We start from the raw sequence: 25,728 nt of genomic DNA on the forward strand, positions 1-25,728 counted from the left end.
TAACTCCTGCCACCACTAGATGTCACTGTCTACTTAGAAATCCACTTATAAACATTGGTGTTCCTGGGGAAGACTACCTCGCTCATTCTACCTTTTTTTGGTAAGGTTATGAAGGTTATTGAAGCCTCTGGAGGGCTTTAAATTTGACGTGCAGCTTGAGTACCCAACAGAAAGTGCATTGTCTCTTTAAAATGTGCAAAAGGCTTCCAAGTTATGAAGCAATCTTTGATCCTGAGAAGATTAGGACCAGTGTGGGGCTTCCTTTAGGTCTTCTTCAGAAGTCAATGTTCAAATTTGGGGTTTCCTCTCAAGTTAAAGGAGATAGCAGAATAAAACGCTCTCTTTCCTGATTACTGAAGTCTTTAAGATAAACTGTGCCTGATATCAGATCAATAGTAGATATCACTCTCTGCTAACATCATTATTTAAAGTGTCACTCTCCAACACACAGATATCCTCTCTTCTCCTCTCTCAGTTGACGGACAGCCTCAGACGAGCGTCGGCCGTATCACAGTCGAGTGCCGGAGACTTCCACAGCTTGAGGACGCGAGAGCAAATGTTAGGGCACCTCTGTGTGAATCAAACACATCTTTATTCCACTCGTGCTGCAGACAGACTCGCCGCATGAATACTGATGGAGCCGCTCTGCTCTGCATTGCTAATGTGCTCACAAAACTTAACATAGCTGCATGTGCAAATCAGGGAATCTGAATTATGTTTGATTAAAATGAATGTCCCTGTGTCACACATTTTATTCTCTTTCAAACATCTCTGATGTGCAGATTTGTACAAAAAAAAAAAAAAAAAGAGGCAGAGAGATGTCAGAGTAAAATACAAATCCTTAGGACAGACAGGACTTCAAAGCGAGCAGAGCGACAGCACCTCGAGCCATATTTAAATGAATAAGTCCAAAGTAGTCCCAGCATCGAGGCAGGGCTTCATTCCTCTGACTGTGAGAAGGGCTCTGATCGCTGCTGAGTCAGTGAGGACTATTTTAAGGCTCTGTTAGCGGCACACACGTCTCAGTTTCCTCTTTCAGCCCCCCTCAACACTTGAACCCTGGATCCAAGTATAGCCCCGTAGCATGGCACGAGGAATCAAAGGAATCTCTCGCTCATTAGGGTGTTTGAAGGAATACCAAGTTAAAACCTGCAAGTTTAAAGACGCACAACATACAGCAAAAGTCACATGACTTTATGCAACTTTAAGAGAGAGCTGTCTTCCTCTCTTGAGGCTTTTAGCTTCTTGTTTTGATTCAGCCTCACAGAATATGATGTTTGATGACACATCATTGTGAAGTCCCACATCCAGTTAATCAAGCACCACCTTAAATTTGAAATGCAGGATGTTGAAATTATACACTTATGAGTAAATGAGATTTCATCATTGATCACGTGACAGGATATTGCTCATCTGGGATGTATGACTCATATACGGGTGGATTTGTCTTTGGGTGTAACTTGTAGTCAAAGTATTTGTTGTATACTGAACATCTATGAGGTTCACTGTATTTGTTTTTTGTGCAGGCAACAATCTGACCTGTTTTTTGCTATTTTATTGAGCACACACACCTTTCCTCACATATTATTGGTTGAAGCTCCAGGACTGCTCTGTTTTTATTGGCTGCACCTTGTCAACTTGAAGCTCTTGTGCTCTGCCATGTCAAGGTGCACACAGTCCAGTATAAAACACAGGAAGTTCAAATATGTAGCATTATATTTCCTTATAATATTTTCTAAAAATGTCCTAAATCAGTTACTTCCCTATTTAAAAAATATAGATGTGTTTTATAAAGCATATACAATCATCCAGATGACAATTGTGTTGTTTGTTTTCCTCATTTAACACCACTATCTTGGTTAACTGCTTTTATTTTGAAAGTCCAAACCGGATATGACCTCACGCTGAAAACTGTAGTTCTTCCTGGTTGATGTGGACACAAGGAAGAGCTGCGGGGTGAGGTCTGTTGTTGTGTCTGGGTGAATAATGAAGCAAGCCGGTCAAACTTTAGACAGAATAAGGACGAGGTTAATATATCAGTTTATTTTCTAGTCTTCTTCTTCTACTCCGGATTAATATCATCTTCTTCTTCTCTTGTTCCGGTTGATTCAGACCTCCAGAGTGCTACGGTGCATCTCCCATTAGCACACCATGGGCTGTTAGCTACTCTGCCTGATATGAACTCTGTGGATGTTTGTGAACCCTTATAGTCCCCCACGAATAGTCCCGTGAAGAAGACATGGCGTCCTCCAAAGCGAAGGTGGGAGTCCTCACTGAGACGAACTGTGTGAAAGAGAGTAAGAGCAGCGGCGGCTGTGCAGCAGGAGAGACGTCCCCGAACACCCGAATGTACTGTCTGGACGAGCTGGAGACCGTGGCCACAGTGGGTGAGTGTTTGTGACAGAAAGGTGCATTCACCTGTACGTGGTTTGATCCCTGAGTAATGTACAGTATTTACAGACTTCCTAATAACACTGAGGTCAATGCATAAGGTGATATTTATGACATATGTATCACAGGAAGGGATGAAACACATGATTCTGCTTTAATATATGCATCTACATGATATTTAATTTAATCAGTCAGGTTACATGCTCTGTGAAATGTCACTAACTGTTGTTTTTGATGCTTGTATTTAAATCAAAGTGTAACTACAGTAAAGTGAGGGCTTCATTTAATGTTGCATTGTGGGTATTTGTGGTCAGTCTTTACATGGGGGCGCTGACAGGGATATTTGCACCTGAAATTGCATCAAATTAGTGTCCAGGTGCGTGTTTACAAGCATCCCACTCCGCCTCTGTTGCTACCTCTGAGGGAGGTTCAGAGGAGGACAGATCCCACCCTGCTATCCCACCTCCGACGAGGAGACGAGGAGGGTTCATCCTCACTGTGCAACATCCCGGGAGTGACAGGTAAACGAAAACACAGCAGAAGGACGCCAGCTGATGCAACACCCATCGCATCCTTCAACTCCTTCAGTGTCCTGAGAGTGTTTCACCTTCAAAAAGCTGCAAAGACGACAGAAGCATTTGAACATCAGGTCAACTTACTCGTCCTCGGTTGCAGCCGGACCACCAAACCCCCCCGAATGACAAACTTCTGATTAGAATTAAAAAACAACATAAGATAGTGACAAAAGTTTATCATAGTCTCTTTAAGCTAGGGCTGGGCGATAATTCGATAATGATAAATATCACCAATTCGCTGTATTTAAACCTGTAATGGACCTCCCAACCACTGGAAACGGAGGAGGCGCTAATGTTCCTTGAACACTAGGTACCACCCAACATATAGCAGCCAATCATGTTGCAGGGTAAGAGGTAGGAGGGGCTTAAAGACGTTTGGAGCGGAATGTAAAGACAGCTGAAACAGGCGACAGTGACACTGAAGAAAATGCGAAACCGACCAGCTCAAAGCAGAGTCGTTAGTCTAATCTCAGGATTAAGAATCTACGAATCAGAACTTCTAAAAAAATCTTATCATGCATAAAAAAAACTGCTTCCTGTTACCACTGTCAAAAATTTGGGATTCAAGGAGTTTTTTCAATATCGCCCAGCTCTACTTTAAGCATTCCCTGTTTTTGTTATACCAAACTTATTTCACAGCTACAACCTTAAATATGAGAAAAGCTTGCTGATCTATCTCTCAGCTGAAGAAATCAGGGATAGATATAATATCATGTGATAAAGCTCTGCAGTTTATTGAACACTGTTAGCTTCACGCAGGTCGATGAGATAAACCAGAGAGAACTCATAATCTGTGCCTCGTTATAAACATCATTTAAGCATATTGATAATAAACGCACACATTATGAGAGCTATCATATCATTCAGTGAGGTTTATACAAGGATATCAATGTGTTATCAATATTGACCCAGTTCCAGCTGACCTCCTTTCCTCTGTATGCTGTTGAACATTAAACACTGCAGCTCAGGAAAGGTCAGTCCAACACTGTTTGCACCGTCATGTTTAATTGAAGTGTGCAGGACTGAACGCCTCTGATTCAAGTTTTCAACTCAAAACATTTTTAGAGCTTTAAGGAGTCTGGATGTTTGTGCATGCTGCGGGAGGAGTTAAAACCTTCATTTAGAGTGTCACCTAAACCACATAATGACCCATCAGGCCGGGCTCTGTGTGTTTGGACGAACCCCGAGACTGCAGCAGTGACTCAGAGAGAGAGAGAGAGAGAGAGAGAGAGAGAGAGAGAGAGAGAGAGAGAGTCAGGGGTGTGTTTACAGCTAACCCGACAGGTAGAGGTGAGTCCGTGTTCAGACAGTGACCCGCCTGCAGGGAGGAAGAACACTTTGACTTGTCTAAACAAACGTTTGAGTCACGCCTTCATCATCGAGTTACTCAAGAAAGAGGAAAGGGAGGAAGTTTGATGAGTCTAAAAGTCCCTTTTATACAAATATATGTCAGTTTACAGATTATGAGAACTTAAATTCTACAAGTTATTGTAGTTGCAGACTATTTTGATCATTTAATCATCTCTCAAGCAAAAATCTCCCAAAAATATCAGTTTTAGCTTCTTAAATGTGAGAATTTTCTGCCCATCTGAGTAATTTATGACCAAAAACGAAAGTTAACGTCATAATGTGCAACATTTTATTCTTCCTTTCCACGGTGCAAATTAAAAATACAATGCAAACTTATATTAAAGACAACAACAGCAACAAAAAACAACTAGAATCTCTGAATTCAAGGCGTTTTGCCCGCCTACCTCTAACACTGCGACATGTTTGGCTGTTCAAAGCCGTCTTGTTCTTCTGTCCAATGTTGGGTGGCAACTGAATCGAATTTTTATTGATCATTTATAATATTTATACTGTGTAAAATTGTATCATGATAATTATCGTTACCGAATTATCGCCCAGCCCTACATTCAGGTCTCTAAAACTTGTCTTAGTGAAGAAATCAAACTTCCTTCTCCTCCTATGTGTCGAGCAAAATCACATTTCTCCCCAAACCTTCCACATAAATCTGTGCGTGAGTAAAACCGTGTTCAGGACTCTTCCTGTACTTTCAGACTTTAATCAGCTTCCCCGGTAAAACAGGCAGATTTGAGAAAATCACGTGAAATCCGTGCCTGATTAGCACAGAGCCCTGCACTGATATGGACCCCAGTTTGTGTTGGTTCAGCTGAGCTAATATTGACTAAAGGCTTTAAAGAGAGATTAATAATATCCAATCAGATTAATAAAAGAAATAACAACAAAATCCACCAGAGGTTCAGTAAAAGAAAGACCGAGAGGAGGAGGAGGAGGGTTATATCTGCATGGAGAGCAGCAAAGTTAAAGCTATATATGCAACTTTAATGTTTGTTTGCTGTTGAATCTAAAACGCTATCAAGCTCTAGTCTAGTCTATCCTTCTATCATGCCGGACTAATTTAATCTAAAAGCACATCTGTGATCTGTCAGCCAACCAGAGGGGTCCAGAGGTCGCATGGAGGTCACGGAGATTAGAGATTAAAGCCGGTTCAGTCCACACAGGTCGGAGCGTTTTCAGAAAATCAATCATGTCTTTCCTTTTGCGATAGAAGTGTGAACTCTTTTTAAAGTCTAGCTGATTAAAAAGTCGCTTACTGGTGCTTTAATTTAACGTAAATATCAGTTTATGCAACGGTAGGTTTTCTTGTACCTGCACAGAGAAAAATATGGAAGAATATTGAAGTAGGGTGCAGGTTTCTTTGAGTTTGCATGCTCAAATCAAATTCAGGTTTAATCTTAGCAGGTTTATTTTTTTATTTATAATTCCTCCTGGAGTTATATTGAGCTGTTCAGATATGCATAAGTCTGCAAGATGACTGAGAGTACAGTATAAAGCCCAGATGTCGACAGATCTGATATCAGAGGATACAGATTGATGACGCTGCAGCCCTCAAACCTTTTCCATTAACAGCGTCAGTGTTTACAGGCAGATTTAACCTGCATTGTGATATACAGCTTTGTAATGTGCATTAATCTACACATAGAGGACAAAGCCTGAGCTGCAGGAAAGGAAGCAGGGTGCATCAAAATCCAATTTGCAGAGCGTTTTGTCCGATGGGAGGGATTCAGTGCAGAGAACAAATCAGCTAAAGCTCTTTATCTGCCTGCTGTTGTTTAATTGTCATTGAAATCAGGAGGGAGCTCTCCTGTGCCGTTAGATTTATCCACCCTGACCCGCAGAGCATCACTCCCAAGCCGCTGTCCTGTCCCAGCAGCATCTCAAACATCATATTCAGAGACATTAAAAACATCCGAATTTCAAGACGAGCGCACAGCTTGTTGTTCCCCCTCGTCCCAGAAGCGGAGCAGGTGGAAGAGGAGACAGGATGACCCAGTTTCCTGATATCCGTTACAGAGCATCACTCTGGAAATCAACCGTCCATGTCTGGGGTTCAGTCTCTTTGTCACGTCCTGGTTTCTGATGACAGACGCCGCTCACAAAGTGCAAGAAAAATAACACCAGGATTATTTAGTCTGGCTGTGAATGTGTCTTTTTCTAAAGTCACACAATGCAGGCTTTGAGCAGCTGAGGGCTGCTTTGAGGAGATGAAATGTTACACCTGTTTGGTGCATTGTTGTGCAGAGGATCAGGAGGGTTAGGAAGATACCTGAGCTCTTCTGTCCCATAGTCCTCAAATAAAGCTGCTTCTTCTGCTGTTTGCAAACCCAAAACTCAGCTCAAAGGACTCTTAGTGTCTTATTTTAGAGGGTTGAGTGAGAGAGAGTGGTGCTGCCAACATTTAGCTTCTGCAAAACTGAAATCTGATTTGCATTTTATACCTCTTACTAGGACTGGGTGATAATGTGCCTTTTAAATTTAAATGAAATAATGATTAGATTTTTATCATGATAACATCTTTTTAAATATTGCCCAGCTCTACCTCTCCCTTTCTGCAGACATTAGAAGTTGATCTGGAAAGTTAGTGCCTCTCAAACTGCAGATAATCTCCACCATGTACCGAGAAGTTCAGCCAATCTCTGCCTGAAGTTTCACAACACGGAGAGTTGAGCAGTTCACCTGCCGGCAGCAGCAGCAGCAACAACAACCTGTTTCTCTGTTTCTATGGAGACGCCTCACGTCCTGAGACAAAGGATTATTGTCGGTGAAGCGAGCAGGAGACTGAGACAGCCGGCATTTCATTAGGAAGGTTGTGCAGCTCCACGTCTGCCTCCGAGGGTATGCTGTGTCTCATGTCATCGTTTCCCTCAGCTCTCGTCTGCAGGAACCCAGCGCAGGAAGGGCTGAGATGTTGAACCCTTATCCTTGTCTGCGGGACCCAAATACTGAGCCAAGAAGACTGAAAATCCTGAGCCCTTTTGCATGTCTACAAGACCCAAATACAGAGTCCTTTGTGTTGTCTTCTGAACTGAAATATGAAATTTTTTTTCATGCACAGGACTAAAACAGAAAGCCACCTTTCTCATCTGCAGGAACCAATGCTGAAATACTGAGACCCTTATAGTTTCCAGAAGACTAAAAGTACTGTGCCCCTTTTCTTGTCTGCAGGTCTTAAAACTGAGTATTTTGTTCGTGCACCTGACTAAACCTCAAACCCCTTTCCTCGTCTGCAGGACTTAAAATCCTGAGCCCCTTTTCTTGTCTGCAAGACTTAAATACAGAGCTCTTCTGGTTGTATTCAGGTCTAGAAATGATCTGGAAGTGAGCCCTTCTTCTTGTCTTCTGGACTCAAAACATGACCATCTTGTCCGTGCACAAGACTCCAACACCAAGCCTTCTTTCTCATCTGAGCTGCGTCCTTTCCCTGATCCCTTGCGTCCAAATTGTGAGCCCTGTTCTTTGTCTGCAGAACTGACACACTAACCCCTTTCCCTCGTCTGCAGCACTGAAAAACTGTGCCGGTTTCCTTTGCTGCAGGACTGAAATTCTGAAACAACGTTTAGTAGAACTAGAGGCCTCAGGAGGACCAGCAAGCGCCGGCAGGCCCTCCAAGTTTTAAAGTTCACTTCTGCCACCAGCTGCAGGTTTTCTTATCTCGCCATCAGATAATCAAGAATATCAGCCTTGATCGTTAACGAGCCCCCCTTTCCTTCAGTGGAAACCCAGCCTCACAGTCAAGTTTGTTGTCTGAAGATTAGGCTGGATTAAAGATGGCACAACAGGCTTAATGAACAGCACAGCTAGTTTAAAGAGACAAACAGAGATAAAGTGAAAGTAAAGCTTCACGTGGAACCCGGCAGGCACACACTCCATCGTGTTCGTACATGCTCGCTAATAATTACAGCCTGTCATAGTTTCATCTGCGAACAGAGGCCAGCGTGACGTCTGAGCACGCATCAATCACCCTGCGAATTAAAGCAGTGACAGGTGAGGGAGCGAAGTGGGTCACTTTGTTACACCTGCTCAAAGGGGGTACAAGCATCAGGCAGGAAGTGGACACTGTTCTTAAAAAAACGTGGTGTTGAATGTTCCTGTGAAGCTCAGCAGATGACGGTTAAAGAGACTCTTTGTTGTTGCTCACAGAACTTCCTCATTCTCTTCACACTCAGCACTCGCCAAGGACGAGCTCAGACTTGTCTTTGGCACGCTTTAAATCAGGAGGAACGCTTACATAGAGGAGGGATGATCTGAGATTTGACATCAGTTGTATAATCTGAGTGTTGGTCAGAGAATCAGGAGTTTGTTTGATGTTTGTTTCCATGCATGTGTGATTAATGATTATACTTTCATCCTCCTCTCTGTCTGCAGGCACGGGGACGTTCGGCCGAGTCTTCCTGGTGAAGGACAAGAAGAGCAGGAACTTCTTCGCCCTGAAGCAGATGAAGATCCCCGACGTGATCCGGCTGAAGCAGGAGCAGCACGTCCACAATGAGAAGGAGGTGCTGTCGGAGGTCAACCACCCCTTCCTCATACGACTGTGAGTCCAAGCCCGACACGCTCCCGTTTACCTCTTCTCTCTTGAAGAATACAGAACCGTTAAGACTGGTTCTTTAATTCCCCCTTCATTCTGTCTCGCCCAGCCCTAACCAGGAGTGAGTTCCTCCTTCAGGTGAGACCAAACTAAACTCAATTAATACAGGTTGGTTATCAGTGGCAGCGATTTGGGACGGACGACCACAGAGCATGCTTCTCCTCCTCCTCCTCCTCATCTGTGTTAGTTTGGAGTCTCTGTGTCTGAAGTGATGTGCACGCATGCAGAGCGTCTCTCAGCTGGTCTCAGACTGCAGCGTGCACAAGTTGATGGACTCGGTTTATCTACAGGTGAACCTGCTGAAGGTGTGTTTCCACCCATGACTCCCTCCTCTTAGGCCCAGGATGAGTCAAAGAAGTGAGGCGTTTCTGTGACTCAAGGTCGAAGGAGTGGCTCTGAATACCATCACTCCTGGAGACACCTCTACAATCCATGAATTCAACCATAAAGCCTTTCACAATAAAAGTCCCCAGTTATTATGTTTCTATCATGAAGCAGGCTACCAGAGGAGAATTGATTCACATATCCGGTTATCGTGGATAGATATTTAAAAACATCAACATTATTTGTCCTCCTCTCCTCCCGTGGAGCGTCTCACGTTCTGTTCCTGGTTTCCGAGAGAGCATAATTGATAATCATGAGCCTCCTCCTCCTCCTCCTCCTTTAATCTGATAGAATATTCTCCTTTTCTTGCTCCACTGTCTCCAAAGGTTCAACAGAATGAAGTAAGTCTGCAGGAATCTCCATAATATCTGTAATTTCCCCGCTGATACAAATCCAATATAGTTCGAGGAGCAGCTCCTCACACCAGGAGACCTCGGGTCGCTCGCGCTGAGCTTCTCCTGCTTTAATAAGAGAGTGTGTCTCCAAAGCTTCATTTGCACTTATCCCTGAGCAAATTACTTCCTGTTTACCGGTTTGAAACAGACTTTCCTAAAGCCTGCTGTGGAGGGTTCAGATCTGTTCTCAATAAAACACCAGTAAAGGTATCTTCTGACCCAGAAAGATGAAGTCTGCATGTCTCATAGTCTTCATAGAGTTTCAATGCAGAGTTACATAAGCCTGATCTTTATGATGGCTTCTTTAAAAACACAGCTGCAGACGGTTTAAGTGTTATAAAATGACAGATGATTACCTTACAGTCTGAACAGGTAGAGAACTTAAATCAATCCTCGTGTGTTGGTGTATGTACGAGCATGGTTCAGGCCGAGCTGCAGAGAGGAGGAGAGGATGTGTGCAGATAAAGCTGCGGCGGAGCACACAGCCAGTAATCGTCTCTCTGGCCAGCAGCCAGCACTTATGGAAAACACTGGAGCCCCCTCCATCTTCATCAGTGACACAGTCTCTTGTTTTTATTCCTCTCGAGTGCCCTTACAGCTCAAATGGCTGCTGCACACCCATCCAAACCCCAGCAGGAGATAAAAGGGTGTGAGAGGGATGCAGCTGCTCGCTTCATCAGATCTCAACCAGTCATCGGACGTTAACACTTTGATCCTTCAGACAGCAGCTGATGTTCAGGAAGGAGGCAGGAGGGTTTCTGTCTCTTTAGTAGAGCTTAATCTGACTCTGAGGTAGAGCTGGGCAATATTGAAAAATAGGTTATCACGATAAAATGTTTAGTTCAAATGGAAGGCAGATTTTTGCCGGTTTGTTAGCTTGTATCTGGATTTAGTTCTCTGATAAGCTCCTTGAATCCCTAATTTTGACAGTGCTAACAGGAAGTTTTTAAATCAATAACTTTACATCCTTAAAGGTCTAAAGGTGTTCCAGGTATCTACCTCTAAGAACAGGACCTATTTGGATGTTCTTGTTGTTCTCCCGTTTACCTCTCCTCTCTTGAAGGATCTAGAACAGTTAAAACTGCTTCTTTCATTCCCCTTAATTCTGTCTTGCAGGTTCTGGACGCACCACGACGAGCGCTTCCTCTACATGCTCATGGACTACGTTCCAGGCGGCGAGCTCTTCAGCTACCTGCGCAGCCGAGGACGCTTCAGCAACGCCACCGGCCTCTTCTACACCTCAGAGATCGTCTGCGCCATCGAGTACCTTCACTCCAAAGAGATCGTGTACCGCGACTTGAAGCCCGAGAACATCCTGCTGGACGGGGAGGGACACATCCGCCTCACTGACTTCGGCTTCGCTAAGAAGCTCTCCGACAGGTGAGAGAGACGACGACGACGACACGGAGTGATTTATACAGACGTTAAACAAAGTGACAGAGAGCGGGCTGAAAGTGAGGAAAGAGATATAAAAAGAGCGGTAAAAATCAGTGAATAAATCTTCCCTGAACACTGAGTTTAAGAAGGGATTTAAGAGATGACATTGATTTTCAGTCTGAGCTCAGACAGCTCAGTCTGCAGATGGAGTGAAAAGAAACGCTTTAGTTTGAATCTTTGTATTCAGGAGTCTGCACCGGCCTTTTCTCTTCACCTTCAACCAGCAAAAAACTTTTATTAAAGAAGAGACTCTGAAGCCAGACAATGAGAGCTATCTGTCCGATTCTGCTGCGGCTGCAAAGATGGATCCAGGTTTGAAGAGGAGAGGCAGAGTTCTGCTCTCAGCTTGTTTCATTTATTTTCTTAAACTGGTGAGCAAAACTAGACGTGATGGACAGTTTGCACTGTTTCCTGACTCTTTAAAAAAAGTCAACTTATGATGTAAATAATCACAAGATGCAGGTGCTCCTCCCACATGACTCCGACCTGAGAGAGCACCTTTCAGAAAAATAACACACATAGTTATGAGCTGACATTACGGTAAAGCAAACATTCTTTGTTGCATTTCTGAGATATTTTCCCTCCTGTGTCACTTCCCTCCGCAGCATGTGTGTTTGAATGTGTGTGTGTGTGTGTGTGTGTGTGTTTCTGTTTGATGACAGTTGTGGATGCTCTGCTGGCAGCTCCTCTGTTTGATGTTTGATCGACTGTCAGCAGGAATTGAGCGTCTGTCAGCGTTGGCCTGAAACTCGTCCTCTCTCTCTGCAGAGCTCAGGTTCCTCCTGAGCGTGCACAACAAGGATTTGGAGGAAAGTCCTGATTAAAGCTGTGAATGAACTTTGAGGAAACGCAGTCTGGAGGTCGTTCTACGAAACACGAGGATGCATGAATGTTCCTTTAACTCAGACGTTCCTGGCATGTTGTGAATGACGTGAATGCTCCCTCCTCACTTGACTCCACAATCATCTGAAAGGTAAACGGTCCCTGCCCTGACCTTTGAGGAGTAGTATCCTGTCTGCGAGGATCACGCTCCTGCTCTCTGATGTCCGATGAACTTTGAAGTCAAACAGGATGTTAAAGGTAGCGCTGGATGTCTGGAATGAGCTCCTAAAGCTGGGGCTGGAATTGAGGTTGTGGGTCTCAGCAGAGAGCGGTGCAGAGGTGTGAAAGTTTTAAAGGTTTGAAGTTCTCTGTGCGACTCATCGTGTGATGACTGAGGAGGAGAAGTGATGCTCCAAACGTGAGCCATCCATCCACTTTCCTAATCTGTGTCCAGGTCTTCCCTGCAGTTCCTTAACAATTCAGGTTTCAGGTGATATCTATAATCCCTCTAGAGAACTCTGGATCTACCTGAAGTCCTGTCCCAGTTGGACTTGCACAGAGCTAAGCAACCCTTCTCAAAAATATTTTTGCACCTTTCCATCGCAAAGACTCCAAACTCTGCAGAAATAGATCTCTGTGAGTTTGCTTCCCCCTCACTCTCACCTCTACCGGTGCCTCTGAAGGACAAACTTCATGCTGTTGAGTATGAATGAGACACAGAGCAAGCGAGCGAGCGAGGCCTTAGACTGACCTCTTCAGAATGGAACAGAACAAGCTCTGAAGAGACGAAGACAGACGTCTTCTTCCCCGCCGCCGCGTTCCAGTCTGACCCCCCGCTGACGTGTAAACATCATGAGGAAGATTAGATTTCCTCTCCCCGCAGACGGACTCCATTCCTCTCTGATGTGACTCACTTACAGAAATCGAGGGCAGCTGGAGTGCCTCGGAATCCGAGGACCACCGCCTCGTCGCTCCATGCTGAGGATGCTGCCACAGCGCCCCCTGCTGCCCGCACATGCTCACTGACACTCTGAAGCTCCTTCTGATGACACACGACGCCCAGAAGAGCAACAACTCCCCCTCTTATTTCCCTCCTCCTCATCCTCCTCCACCGGGACCAACATCATTTCCATACAAATTACTGTCACCATAGCAACTGGCCGAAAGAGGTCATTACCCAGGTGATATCAGTGACAGACGACGACGAGAGGCTGGCACGGGGCCAAGTGCTCTTCATCGGAGGACAAGTGGCTTCCACAGAGAGAGAGGGAGAGAGGGGAAGAGTCAGTCGGCTCTGACGGACAGACAGACGACCAGCGGGGGGGCGAATCAGCTTGTCACAACTTGAGATTGATGCGTCGCGCTCCTCAAACATCCAGCAAAAATAGAAGTCTTGACTCTCTGAACTGGATGCAACGGAGTGGATCCAGTGGAAGTTAACACATAGACTAGAATAGAAACCTATCAGATCCGGTGCCGTGACGGATCGGAGACGGACCCGACACGGATCTGTATCTCTGAATCATCTTGGCTGATGTACTCTGACCCTCCTTTGAAGAGATGATGGATGGATGTAATGAAAGATGTTCCATTTGCGGCTTTTGTTTGACTACACACGACATAAACCTGCAGACCCCCTCTATTCTCCTTTCCCCTCTTGGAGGCCTATATCAAAGACGTACAGGTGTGTCAGGTATCAGGAGCAGATCTCTTTACATCAGGGGCTTTTCTTGTCCGTGCAACTGGACTCTCTGTTTTAATATTTCGAGTACACATGGATGTTTACAGAGCGTGCAGATGCTGTCACATGTCAAAGAGCAGAGGAGTCAACGTGCTGATGATGAAGACACTTACATTAAAGAGGAAGTGGAATGAATATCTAACTATCTATCTAAAGGTTTCTTCATTTGAGTCCGCCTTCAAAATAAAAGCCCCTTCTGTACTTTGTGATTATTGATCATCTGACAGCAGATCAGATATTCGTAGTAGCTGTATTCTCTCCGTCACATGCTCTGTAAACTCAGAACTTTCTAACCTTTGCTGTGTCTGAACTTCTCCTGTCCTCTGTCTCACCAGGACCTGGACTCTGTGCGGGACTCCGGAGTATTTGGCCCCCGAAGTCATCCAAAGTAAAGGTCACGGCCGAGCGGTGGACTGGTGGGCTCTGGGAATCCTGGTCTTTGAGATGCTGGCTGGGTGAGTACTGCAGTGATCAGAATACACAGGACACTCAGTACTTTATGTAGGGTGAAGAAAGGGGGACATGTACAGTCGGAGGCTTCTGATCTGTATGTTTTCTGTGTTGATTCTGCAAACTCAAGTCAGATTTTTGTATTTTATGAATTTAGGACTTATTTTAAACACCTCTAACATTCATGTTGGTTCACTGAATCACATAACCTCTCAATTTAAGCTGTTCGGATTTTTCTGGTGTGAAATATTTAGAGATACTCAAAGAAATAACTTCACAGTAAGCAGAAATGTAAGTTTAAGCACAGAGGAAGTTCCAGGGTTCACCACAAGAGGGCAGCACAGCCTGCCTGACAGACACAGACGACTCACTCTGACTGTTTGGTTTCTTTAGAGGGGGCAGAGAAGGATCTGAGAGTTTGACTGAGGAGAGATCAGAGAAGAGTCTCTCATGTTCACACAAACACACAGGTGAAAAACTCCAGACAGAGAATCTTTGAGTTGCTCTCTGCGTGTCTGGAATCCTTTAAAATAAAACAACACAACCTGCTCCTTCGTGATGCAATCCAACATCCCAGCGCTGAAAGTCAAAGCGAGCGCGGCAGCCCAAAGAGGAATTATTCAATTAATACCGCCGCTGTTATTGTCTCTGTGCGGGAAATCTTTTCATTGTGTGCTTATTGGATTCTGCAGAGCTGCGACAAATTAAAGAGTGAAAGGGAATCATTGTTGTGGGTGAAGAACAATGACGCGGCTCCCCCTCTGGGAAGGTTTATTTATTCCAGCGCTCCCCGTCATTCACCGTGAATAATAATCACGTGTTTGTGTCTGATCGGTATGCAGAGAGAGCGGCCTGCAAACGCAGATTGACGGAGGCTGATATTAGTGTTTCACAGAGACACCAGGTGGGAATCAATAACACAGCAGGTCCTTAATTACAGCAGTTAGGCTGCGAGGAACGACCTCTACATGGAAATACTATATCTGTGGCAATATTTAGAAACTTTATCATAGCAGTGTAGAGCTGGGCGATATTGGGAAAGATTGTATCACGATAAAATGTTTCATATCAGTCGATCAGTCAAGACGTAGTTCCAGTAAGCGTGAATGAGAGCCCGACCAATCAAATCAAAGGCCAATAAATTGTCTGGTGTGTTGGAACGGAGACCTCTGCATCGACGTCTTCTCTTCAAACTGCAACTGGAAGAAAGTTTGATGAAAGCTCTGAACCTAAAGAAGTATAGATGCTGGATTCATTTCACCTCCACTGCAGAGACCTCAGAGTAGGGCTGGGCGATAATTCGACGGCATTGACAACTGAACACTGAATAACCGTGATGCATTCACTGCACTCTGGGAAAAAATATCACTTCGCCCATAACGCTTAGTAATCTTATGTCAATGTCACCCAGCTCTACCTCAGAGTCAGATAAAGCTCTGTGGATGCTTTCCTTTCAGAGGTGTGAGGGTAGCTGTAAATGTACCTGATGATATTAAAGTTTGGGGACTTGGACGGCCTGTTATTTAGATTTCGGTGGAACACTCCTGCTTTGAGGCGCGGCGTCTTTAAAGGTCAGCAGTGTGTGAGCCGACTCCCTCTGCATCCATCTTCTTTATGCACCGCTACAAAAAGCTACGGATTTGAATTAGTGGAAGGAATGTGACCTTCTCTCAGCATTCATCGGCCTGACTTTGAAGTGTGAGAGTCCTGGCAGAGAGAGGGAGAGAGAGAGAGAGAGAGAGGGAGAGAGAAACTACTGTAAGACCCCCCCTTACAAAGACCCTCTTCATCTCCTCCATTGTGTTCTGCAGAGGTTCTGATGCAGGAATGTAGCAGCTGCTTCTTAAAGTTAGATCACCGTCCACTCGGGTGAAGTTGAGAAAACATTGAGGGAGGGGTCAGCGCCCCCCGAGGGGAGGAAGAGGAGAGAGAGGGGGAGGAAGAGAAGGAGTCCTCCCTTCATAATCCTTCCTCCAGGGCCAGATTTCAGCTCCTAATGGAAACCAATCCTCCTGAATATGAGCTGAAAATCTGCCTCCTGTATTTATTTTGACCCTCCTGCAGCAGCTGGGGCCGCTCCTCTCCTGCTCCAGGTCACTTCCATGCTAATAAATGAAATAAGTTGCATCAAGAAGTTCTTTAAAAACCCACTTTGGTATTTTTTAATCAAAGCGTGTCGATTCCCAAGCTCGATTTTCTGGATCGACGCCGTTGAAATGAGACTGACCTCCTTCCCTCCGGCTCCCCCGGTCAGTCCTCGTCCACCTCGGCTCAGCGGAGCGACAGCCTGATGATTAAAGATGGAGATCCTAAAGGAGGAACTCAGTCCTATTAAAGTTGCCTGTCAGCCTGAAGTCCTGGAGCTGGAGGAGATCACATAGGGTCACTGACGGACTGCTTCCTTTGACGTCTGAGGGAACTTTAAACTCAAGTCTGAAAACAGGAAACAGGAAGAGCAGAGAGCAGATTCAAGAGGAGTTCAGAGTCAGTCGCAGAAGACGAAGCTGTTGGTGATGCACCATCACACATCTTTCTCTCCAGACTGTAAAAACTAACGTTCTTTGAGTTTCCTGGCGTTGTTGCATTGAGTTTGCATGACATACAGCCGAGCAGAGTTTTACAAGAACAGGAATTTGTTTTTCCAGAGCATGCCTTAAAAGAAAGTGAAGAAAAACACCAGCATGTCAGCGGCTCTGTCCATTAAATCTGGTTCTGTTTTAATGATATGAAAACAGTTTTCCACATGAGTCATATTTTGCTGTATTGCATCCAAACTCGATGCAAAGACAAAAGAAAACCCTGAACCTGTTCCAGAAACCTCAAACGCGCTCGGAGCGTTTTTAAAAGTTGCTCGCCGCCTGTCCTGACATGACAAACTTTTTAAAGACGTGCAGTGCGATGTATTCATCCTGCTCTCTTCCATAAAGTCAACCCTGCAGCGGCATAAAGAAACCATCTCTCTGTGATGTGTTTGTTATTCTCTAATTCATAAATCCACGTCCCCTCCTCCTCCTCCTCCTCCCAGAGTGACCCACATTTTCCACAGATGACAGCAGTCTGTGGTGCTCCGCCAGCTCCCAGACGCCCCCGTCCCTCCGTCTCCTGCCTCTGGAGCTTTTTTCAGCGGGGCAGGCCGAGCAGCGTGTGACAAACCGGTACGATTATTCGGCTGTCTGCTCCGTGCGTAATGCGTTTAGAGGCCGGGCCCATTATGTAATTTGTGGGTAATGACTTGTCCAGGCCGGAGCGGAGAGAGGGGAGAACGGGAGGACTGGGAAAGCATTCAGCAGCAGACGGCCTGTGGGTGGTAGAAACACTAACAGGGGCACAACAAAGGCTGCTCTGTCTGCAGCACACACACACACACACACACACACACACACACACACACACACACACACACACACACACACACACACACACTCTCTCTCTACTCAAAGGGATCCAGGTGAATGTGTAAGCTCTTACCTGCTCCTTGCATCATCCGTCTCTGCACACAGGCCCCATGACGTCTCTCTCTCTCTCTCTCTCTCTCTCTCTCTCTCTCTCTCTCTCTCTCTCTCTCTCTCTCTCTCTCTCTCTCTCTCTCTCTCTCTCTCTCTCTCTCTCTCTCTCTCTCTCTCTCTCTCTCTCGCTCCTCAGGTACCCGCCGTTCTTTGATGACAATCCTTTCGGGATCTACCAGAAGATCCTGGCCGGAAGACTGGAATTCCCACGCCATCTGGATTTCTACGTCAAGTAAGCTGCAGACGCTCAAATTACATAAGTCGGAAATCTCTGAGGGCCGAATGAATCCTGAGCGTCTGTGCACGCACGGCGGCGGCGGGGTCACCGCGTTAAAAAACCTGACTCATAATTTAAGAGTTAAAACTGATCCTCCCACCCTTATTTTGAAAACCTCCTAAAACTGCTCATCCTTCATCGAAATCTTCCGACTCTGTTGCCAAAGAAACTCAAAAGAAGGAGTCATGAGGACGGAGAGATAGGAGGATGAGTGTGTCGGAAAATAACGACAACAAGTCAGGCTGCAAACATCCTAACAGAAAGCAGATGTTGGATCATAACGTCTTCACAGGCGTACTTTTGGAGCGTAGAAACTTCAAACTTTGACCCCAGAACTTTAAATCTGTACTTTTTCAAGCTGCAAAGTCTGCAGGAGTCCGAGTCCATCCTTGCTTCCACGTATGCATGTGCACAGAGGCGAGTCACCCAGGAGTCTGTTCATCCCTGTAAGAGTCTCTGTGATATCCAATGTGCATGACTTCCATTAACAGCATTAGTTGACCTTTAACCTTTTGTGTTAACCAACACCCTGCAGGTGGAGGTGTTCACACTCTGAGGGTCAGCGGTGAAATTGCAGTCTCTCCACCCACCGTCCCCTCTGTTTCACCTCCACTTCAAACGAGTGTCCCTGAGTGCTGCGGCATCCCTTTAACGCGGGGCGAGCAGCGCCCTGCAGCCTCTAATGACACACCCAGCTGATCAGGACCACTCACAGCGGCCATTAGAGCAGCTGGAGGGCGCAGGAATGTGTGAGATTAGAGGCCGCGCTGGGTGTGTGCGTGTGAGCGTGTGTGTGGGCCCCCGAGAGGCCGAACTCTTCCCCTGATAATTCAGGTGACACACATCCTCACGCTGCTCAGCTATCTATCTTAGAGCCAGCAGACAGAGAGGCCTTTAATATTTCAACCATTTATATCACTCACACACTTCCACCTCACACACACACTCATGGATCAGGACAGGAGAGGGATTCAGAGGCCCACAGATCTGTCCCCGTGTGACCTGGGCGTTAAACCGCTGCAGGGCTACAGTCGTTAAATTAGACAGACGTGTGAACACCGTCCTGACGTAACCTTACGAACCCGACACGACCTCTCTGTCCTCCTTTACATGATGGGAAGTCCTCAAGTGTGTTCAGTCCCTCAGGGTCAAACTGCCTCCATCATGCTTGTGTCCCTGCTCACTGGGGACTTCACATAACTGATCCAGTACCGATGAGACATTTAGGGCCCAGGATATGTGCATAAAAACATGACCCAGATGGAAATAGCAGAACTCTCCGTTAAGATGCAGAATTGGAGCAAGGACTCAAAAGGTGCCTTTGTTTGTTTGCATTTTATTGACCTCTTTCTCTCCTCATCACTTCCAGATGATTTCTCCTCCCTCAAATATAAAAACAGCAGAATTACAGATATTTTCCCCCTGAAGGAGCTGATTCAAATACTCCCCTGACATATCTCCACTCGGCCCGCTCTTTAAGTGGAGGAAGGATTTAGACAAAAAGCAGGAAATCGCTGACTTGCCAGGATCCAGCTGCTGTATTTACGAGGCTGTCGGCATCTCATCTGATGTGAGATACAGAAAACTGATCGTCAGCAGCTTTCAAGAGCCTGTGTATCATCCTCCCTCCATGCAGGAGTAAAGTCTCCAAAAGTTCCTCTAAGAGCGAAACATCTCTCTCTCAGGGTGTCAGGAAACCTTTAGTGAAGATGCATTAGTCTTCCTGACAGCCCGAGCGCTCTAACTGTTTCTCTTTCTCCACAGAGACCTCATCAAGAAGTTTCTGGTCATCGACCGAGCCAGACGGCTGGGCAACATGAAGGTGAGCTGCTTAGACTCCCCGTCTCCCCTGCACACATGGCACCTCACCACGCTTCATACCTTTAGGTAGTTTGACGTCAACAGTCTGAGGGAAGAAAGCTCCACATGGATCCAATTAGCCGCAAATGAGGAGAGTTTAACAGGGGCTTGTTGTTTTGGAGCAGGACGCACGCCTGTCTGCGCTTCTGTTTGGACTACGTCTGACTAGTAAACTAAATATTATTAGCCCCTCATAAAAGCAGCTTCGATTTGCTGTTATTTTTACAGTCAGAGCGAAACTATTTCAAGCTCTGACTGATCTCCAACAAAGAGTTCAGGAGGAAAATATGCAGAAAGATCTTTAATGTGTCACCTCCAAATCTGATACCTGAACTCATCTACAAATAAAAGCACAAAAGTAAAGGGAAAAACTTCCTTTTAACAGGCAGAAACCTCGAGCAGGACCAGACTCATGTTAGACACACATCTGCTGAGACCGAGTTGGGGTTGGAAAGAGGGATAGAGGAGAATAAGAGAGAGATGATAGTCATGAGACGAGTAGTAGTAGTTGCTGTTGCATTCAACTCACCTGTTTACAGCAGATTATTCCCCAGTTTTGACCCCCTTTCTCACCTCTCGGTGGTCTCTGTGTGCACACTCACACTGAAGGACTGGGGAGAGTTAGAGTCTCTCAATAAAACAAACACTCCTCTAATCCCTCTGATTAACTCCACGTAATCCAGACGACATCATATTGATTTGTTCCCGCCATTAGTTCTCTGCAGAGCGCTCGCATCGCTCATTAGCACAACACTGGGAGTCTCTACGGAGGCCTGACTGCGCCAATATCATAATGATGAAGACTTGATTATACTGAGTTCATTTAGCAGCACATTCTTAGAAGCTTCTATGACTCTTTAAAGTTAAGAGAATCCAGATGATGAAACAGGATCTCAATTTAAAGATGGAAAAATGAACGTTCTGCTGTTTTATCCTGCAGGACTAGAGCTGGACGATATTGAAAAAGGTGTCATCACGATAAATATGAAATCATTATTCCTCTGAGTGAATCACATTTTTATCAAACATTTGCTGTATTTATATTGAGAAAAATTACATCATGATAATTACTGTTATCAATTTATCACCCAGCCCTTGCTACAATCTACAACTATAAGTCTTTACTCTGATATAAATCACTCAAACAGCCATGCTGCTTTATTTACAGGAAACAGGAGTTTATGCACACTGGTTGTGATGTTTGAAAGTGTTTCTCTTTCAACGATGACTCGTCAGTTTTCTAAACGGTGTTGTTGTCGTCGTGACGTCTGTTGCAGAACGGAGCCGACGATGTGAAGAAGCACCGATGGTTCAAGACGATCGACTGGGACGCTGTTCCTGTGAGGAAACTGAAGGTGAGAGCCGTTTACTAAAGTGTTCTTTATGGATCACAGATAGGAAAGTAATTACCTATTATTCATACGTCCTGTAATTGATTCAAACTCTACTTCCTGTCTCTGCAGCCGCCCATCCTCCCCAAAGTGTCCCACGAGGGCGACACCTCCAACTTCGACGTCTACCCGGACGAGGACTGGAAGAAAGACCCTCCTGTGCCTCAGAAGGACTTAGAGATCTTCAAGAACTTCTGAACCCCTCTGGCCTCCTTTATTTATTCTCAGCATATGACAGGTTACAGGTGTCGTCATGGAGAGTATGTATCACAGCGCGCGGGGTCACATTTTATCTCTTATTATCCCCGTCTGAACATGACGGACACTGTGACGTGTATCACACCACAGGTTTGCTTTTTATACTTTTATTTATGTGACTTCAGTCAAACTGTTGCAGTTTAAGTTTGATCATTCTGAGCCTGCTCATATGCAAAAAAAAGAAAAGACTGTTACTTTCTAGTTCAAGACGAAGAATCAGGTCTTTTTTTGATATCTTCATGTTTTCATATTTTATCTGTTTGTAAAAATGTTCTTGCGGTCATATTTAATGTGACTCCAGACTGGTGCTCGAGCTCTCAGCTGGCCAGTACGTATATAATAATGTGCAGCTTCCGACTCATTATATCATGAGTCAGCTGCTTTATGTGAAGATGTGTGACCAGTGGCACTTGTTAAAGGTGCCTTACATCAGCGTTCGATGGGCATGACGTCTCAGACTTACAGAAAAGTTCACTTGAAATGTGGCTCAGGCGCATTAGCGCTCCACGCAGGACTGATGGAGTCTCAGAGACCGGACTCTACGAGGTCTCCTGCTGTAAACTCCTCTTCTTCCAGCTCTATATACCGTCTGCAGCAAGAGGACTTATTATCACACAGTCCCAGCTGCTCTGCAGACCACTTTACTGACTCTGTGCACACTCACATCATCATCACCGTCATCATCAGTGACGAGTCGCGCAGGAGGAAGACTTTAGAGACTCGGATTGTGTCAGTTGAATCTGCACTTTTTTTTTAATCAAATACTTGGAACAGCCGCTGAATCATTACCTGCCCTCTAAAACTAACATTTAAAGTTATGAAATCATCAAAATCAGTAAATAAATCAGCTTCACTCAGCTCAAGCACTCAGCTCTTACAGAGGGGCTGCACACTGAGCTGCCTCGACCTGTTCTGTTGTTGCTCAGCTCTTTCTTAGAGTATGATTGCGTTAATGTTCATCTTAAAGTCTCCAACATGACAAGTTCTGTCCTCCTAAAATTACAGAGGCCTATCAATTTAATCAGTGAAACACTAAGTTATAGTTTCATGTTATATCCTGAATCCAGAGAGGATGTGCACTGAGCTGCTTGTGTCAGGATTCTAAACGTTATCCACACAGCACTCCTTGTCTCCAAAAATAACAGACTTGTTAATAGAAAGCAGTAAAACACTCAATAGTAAGTTTTAAATTGGACTTTTTAAAATGCTCTTAGCTGGACAGAGAAGTCAGGAGGGCTGCAAGCTGAGCTGCTTGTTCCTTTAGTTCTTGAGTTTTTAGAAGGGGCTGCGTTATCCTAATAGTTCACCTGCTCTCAAAACAAATACAAACCTTAAAGACACCTTAAAGTGCTTTTCCACGACTGCATGTCAGGAGGGGCTGCAAGCTGAGCAACCACTAGACTTAGATTCCCTCAGTGTCTGTTGCAGTTAAAGTGAAACTGTTCAAATTCAGTAAAAAACACACAAACCAAAGCATGTTGAAAATTGTTTTATTCAAAAGCTCTGAGTGGGGCTGAGAGCTGAGCTGCCACTAGCTTGGTTGTAGTTTCACAGCTTTTTCTTTAGTATTCATGACTTACATTCAGATGAATTAGAAGCTGAATTATCCAGAACCCCCCTCTTATATTAAAAATCTGACCCAGTGAGGCAGCATGCTGAGCTGCTGTAAGCTTGTAAATATGTTTTGCTAAGAGGAGAATTACCTGCTGAAGTCTCCTGCTTTTTCAAATTAGTGGATGACAAATGAGTTTAAAGGAAAAGGAATGAGAGGAAAATAGAACTGTAGTTTCAAGGGGGCTGTTGAAGTCTAAGGAGCGTTGATTCGACTGACAGAATCCTGATTCGGTTTCAGCCTTGAACCAGATTAATAATACCGAGCTGCAGGAAGTGGACCTGGTCAGTATTCGTTATGTTTCAGCTCATCATGTGGTCGAGGATTTTTTTGTATTCGGGGATGATAATGGCCTTTAAAATAAACTTCGGATGACTTTGTTTCCTGCCGTTGAAACCAAAAGTTGTGGTTCAGAGCTCGCTCTCATGTTTTTGTTTCCTTGCACAATCACCCTGCGTCAAGACCTGGACTTTTGTGTACTCTTCACACGGTGCTGATGTCGGTCTGAACGACCAAATGATTTAATTTTCCATTCGCAGCGTGAGGACATCCTCTCATCTGTTGCCTTTTCTTTGTTTGCATCCTTCATGTTGTTTTGACACAGCGCTGAAACCCTCCTGTGCTCCGCAGCGTCTCGTTACCTCTGTGTGTTGTTGCGTGACTCGTCAGGAGTAAACACTTGAAGCAGCAGAGTGTGTTTGTGTGTCTTCTCACAACATCCAGAGCTCACTTTGTGAAATGTTTAGCTGGGCCTGAGCCTCATGTTTGTCTGTTTTCATATGTGTTCTGCCGAACTCACCAATGTGCACCCAAAACAGGAAATCCAGCTCCTTCGACTGGTCGACTGACCACTTCTTAGTCTTGGAATCCATTCGCAGGACAATGGCAGAAACTCATTTGGTTTCTCTTTTTGGTCACGGCAACCCCGCCTCTCGACCCCTATCCCCTGTCCCTCGCCCATGGCGTAAGCGGTTTGCAGTTCCAGCAAAGAGTTGGTGCTGCTCTGAAACCTGTTTTCCTTTGCAGAGAGCCGGTTCTCTAGCAGAAACTGGTTCTCAATTGAGCACCGGCTCCGAACCGGCCCTGAAACTGCCTTGGTGGAAAGGGGTGTGTCAGATGGAGACATGTTTGGGAGATAATAAGCCAAAGTTAGCTTCTTAAAATTACATACTGCTCCTTTCAAAGAACGGTGACACCTCTCTCTAATTCAAGTAAAGTTTATTTATGCAGCACTTCTCACAGACGGAAGTCACAAAGTGCTTTAATAAGACTTAACATGCAGAAAGAGAAATAAAACCAAGGAATAAAGGAGCTTAAAAAGTTGTGGTGAAACAATCCATAGGTACACGTGTTCGTCCCGAATACAGACATCTATCTGACGTGTCGACGGTAGATCTTTAACGTGAGCTCAAACTGTGAGTCCAGTTTGCAGCACGGTGGTGTAAAGGAGATGTTTGTAAAGACAGACACTCTTTATCTGATATTTATATTATTTATGGATATGTAGGCTCATATCTGTCATTTCTGTTCTTCTGTTTAAGGCTTTAACTCACGCTTTGTGTCCTTTTGATACTCTAACCCAGTGTTATAATCTGTATTATAATCTGTATAATTCAACCCATGCTGCCTCTGTCTCACCTTCCTCCTGCTTTAAACTGTTTGATCCACCATCCTCCATCTTTGACCCGGATCATGATAATGCCTTTAACATCCATATATCTCCCTTTATAAACTGAATAATGGAACTTTAAGCAATGTCACATGTTTGTATGAAAGACGGTGAAAAGAAAGAAACATGCTCTCTTCTTCTTCTTCTTCTCTTTTGTCCTGCCTCGTCCTTCCTGTGCAGAATGATCTTAATCTCTGACTTGCTCTTCGTCACTGAGTTCAGAAAGTTAAGAAAGTCTGACCACAGGATTTGTCTACATGTGGTCGATCGGGGAAATGATGCATCACAGTTGGGGGAAAACCAAGAATTCACTTCATTAGTTAGAAAAATTGAACAGTTTGCTTGCTCGTGTCTTTTCTCAAGGTTTCCAAAGTCCAGATGTTTGACATCTGGCATAAAAATAAACTCTAGTTAACACTTTATTATCAAGTCTGACACCTTTATAATCCCTGAACTCCCTCAGGAGAGTCTGCGCCTCCTTTCCTTCATTACAGTCTGACTGGTGAGATGTTAGTGCGTGAATCAGTCCTCTGAGAATCTCTGGGAAACGCTGAGTAATCCTGACTCTGCTGCAGTTCCTTCCCCCTGCCATGCGGGGGCGCCAGACTGTGTATTGGTTTAACGAGTGTTTGGTGATAATTAAAATGTGTGTGTGGTGTTCTTCGGTTAACCTCCTCCTGAGGAAACCCTGACGCTGCCTTTTCCAGCCGAGGTGTGACCGTGTTCCCGTCAGCTCTCCTCATCTGCCTCTCTTTAGCTGTAATCAGGATTAAACCCTGTGTTTAACCTGGATTACAGTCAATTCATGAGCTTCATTTCCTCTGTGAGTCTGTGAAATGTGAAGGATGGTGTGCTCGTAAAGGTTCACGGAGGAGACGTGGGTCTGGAGTCTCTCTCCTTGATGACAGTCAGGAGTTTAGAAACGTGGGGATGTAATGAAAGTGAGCTCTCAGGGTGAATCTGGAGGGGGGGAGTGCAGGGAGAGATTTCCCAGAAGGCCTCAGTGA

General features: G+C 45.0%; 1 protein-coding gene across 2 annotated transcripts; it reads left to right on the forward strand.

Moving 5' to 3' along the window:
* The first annotated feature begins 1,886 nt into the window (after window positions 1–1,886).
* prkx (protein kinase X-linked) lies at window positions 1,887–24,867 on the forward strand. 2 transcript variants are annotated; one of them, XM_034677612.1, is made up of 9 exons: window positions 1,887–1,956; window positions 2,113–2,387; window positions 8,697–8,865; window positions 10,815–11,078; window positions 14,034–14,153; window positions 17,791–17,886; window positions 19,696–19,753; window positions 21,069–21,146; window positions 21,255–24,867. In XM_034677612.1, exons 2-9 carry the CDS (start codon window positions 2,240–2,242, stop codon window positions 21,378–21,380), a joined length of 1,059 nt encoding a protein of 352 aa, XP_034533503.1. In that variant the 5' UTR covers window positions 1,887–1,956; window positions 2,113–2,239; the 3' UTR covers window positions 21,381–24,867. The 2 variants fall into 2 exon arrangements, with proteins under 2 accessions (XP_034533503.1, XP_034533504.1); XM_034677613.1 differs by having other exon boundaries at window positions 1,943–1,961.
* Window positions 24,868–25,728: the final 861 nt, after the last annotated feature.

This window comes from Notolabrus celidotus, chromosome 24, assembly GCF_009762535.1.
Source record: "Notolabrus celidotus isolate fNotCel1 chromosome 24, fNotCel1.pri, whole genome shotgun sequence".
Lineage (NCBI taxonomy): Eukaryota > Metazoa > Chordata > Actinopteri > Labriformes > Labridae > Notolabrus > Notolabrus celidotus.

Coding starts and splice junctions, on each gene's coding strand:
- prkx (XM_034677612.1), top strand. CDS start 2,240: ATGGCGTCCTCCAAAGCGAAGGTGGGAGTCCTCACTGAGACGAACTGT. Junction 2,388..8,696: donor GGAGACCGTGGCCACAGTGG/GTGAGTGTTTGT, acceptor CTCTGTCTGCAG/GCACGGGGACGTTCGGCCGA. Junction 17,887..19,695: donor CATCTGGATTTCTACGTCAA/GTAAGCTGCAGA, acceptor CTTTCTCCACAG/AGACCTCATCAAGAAGTTTC.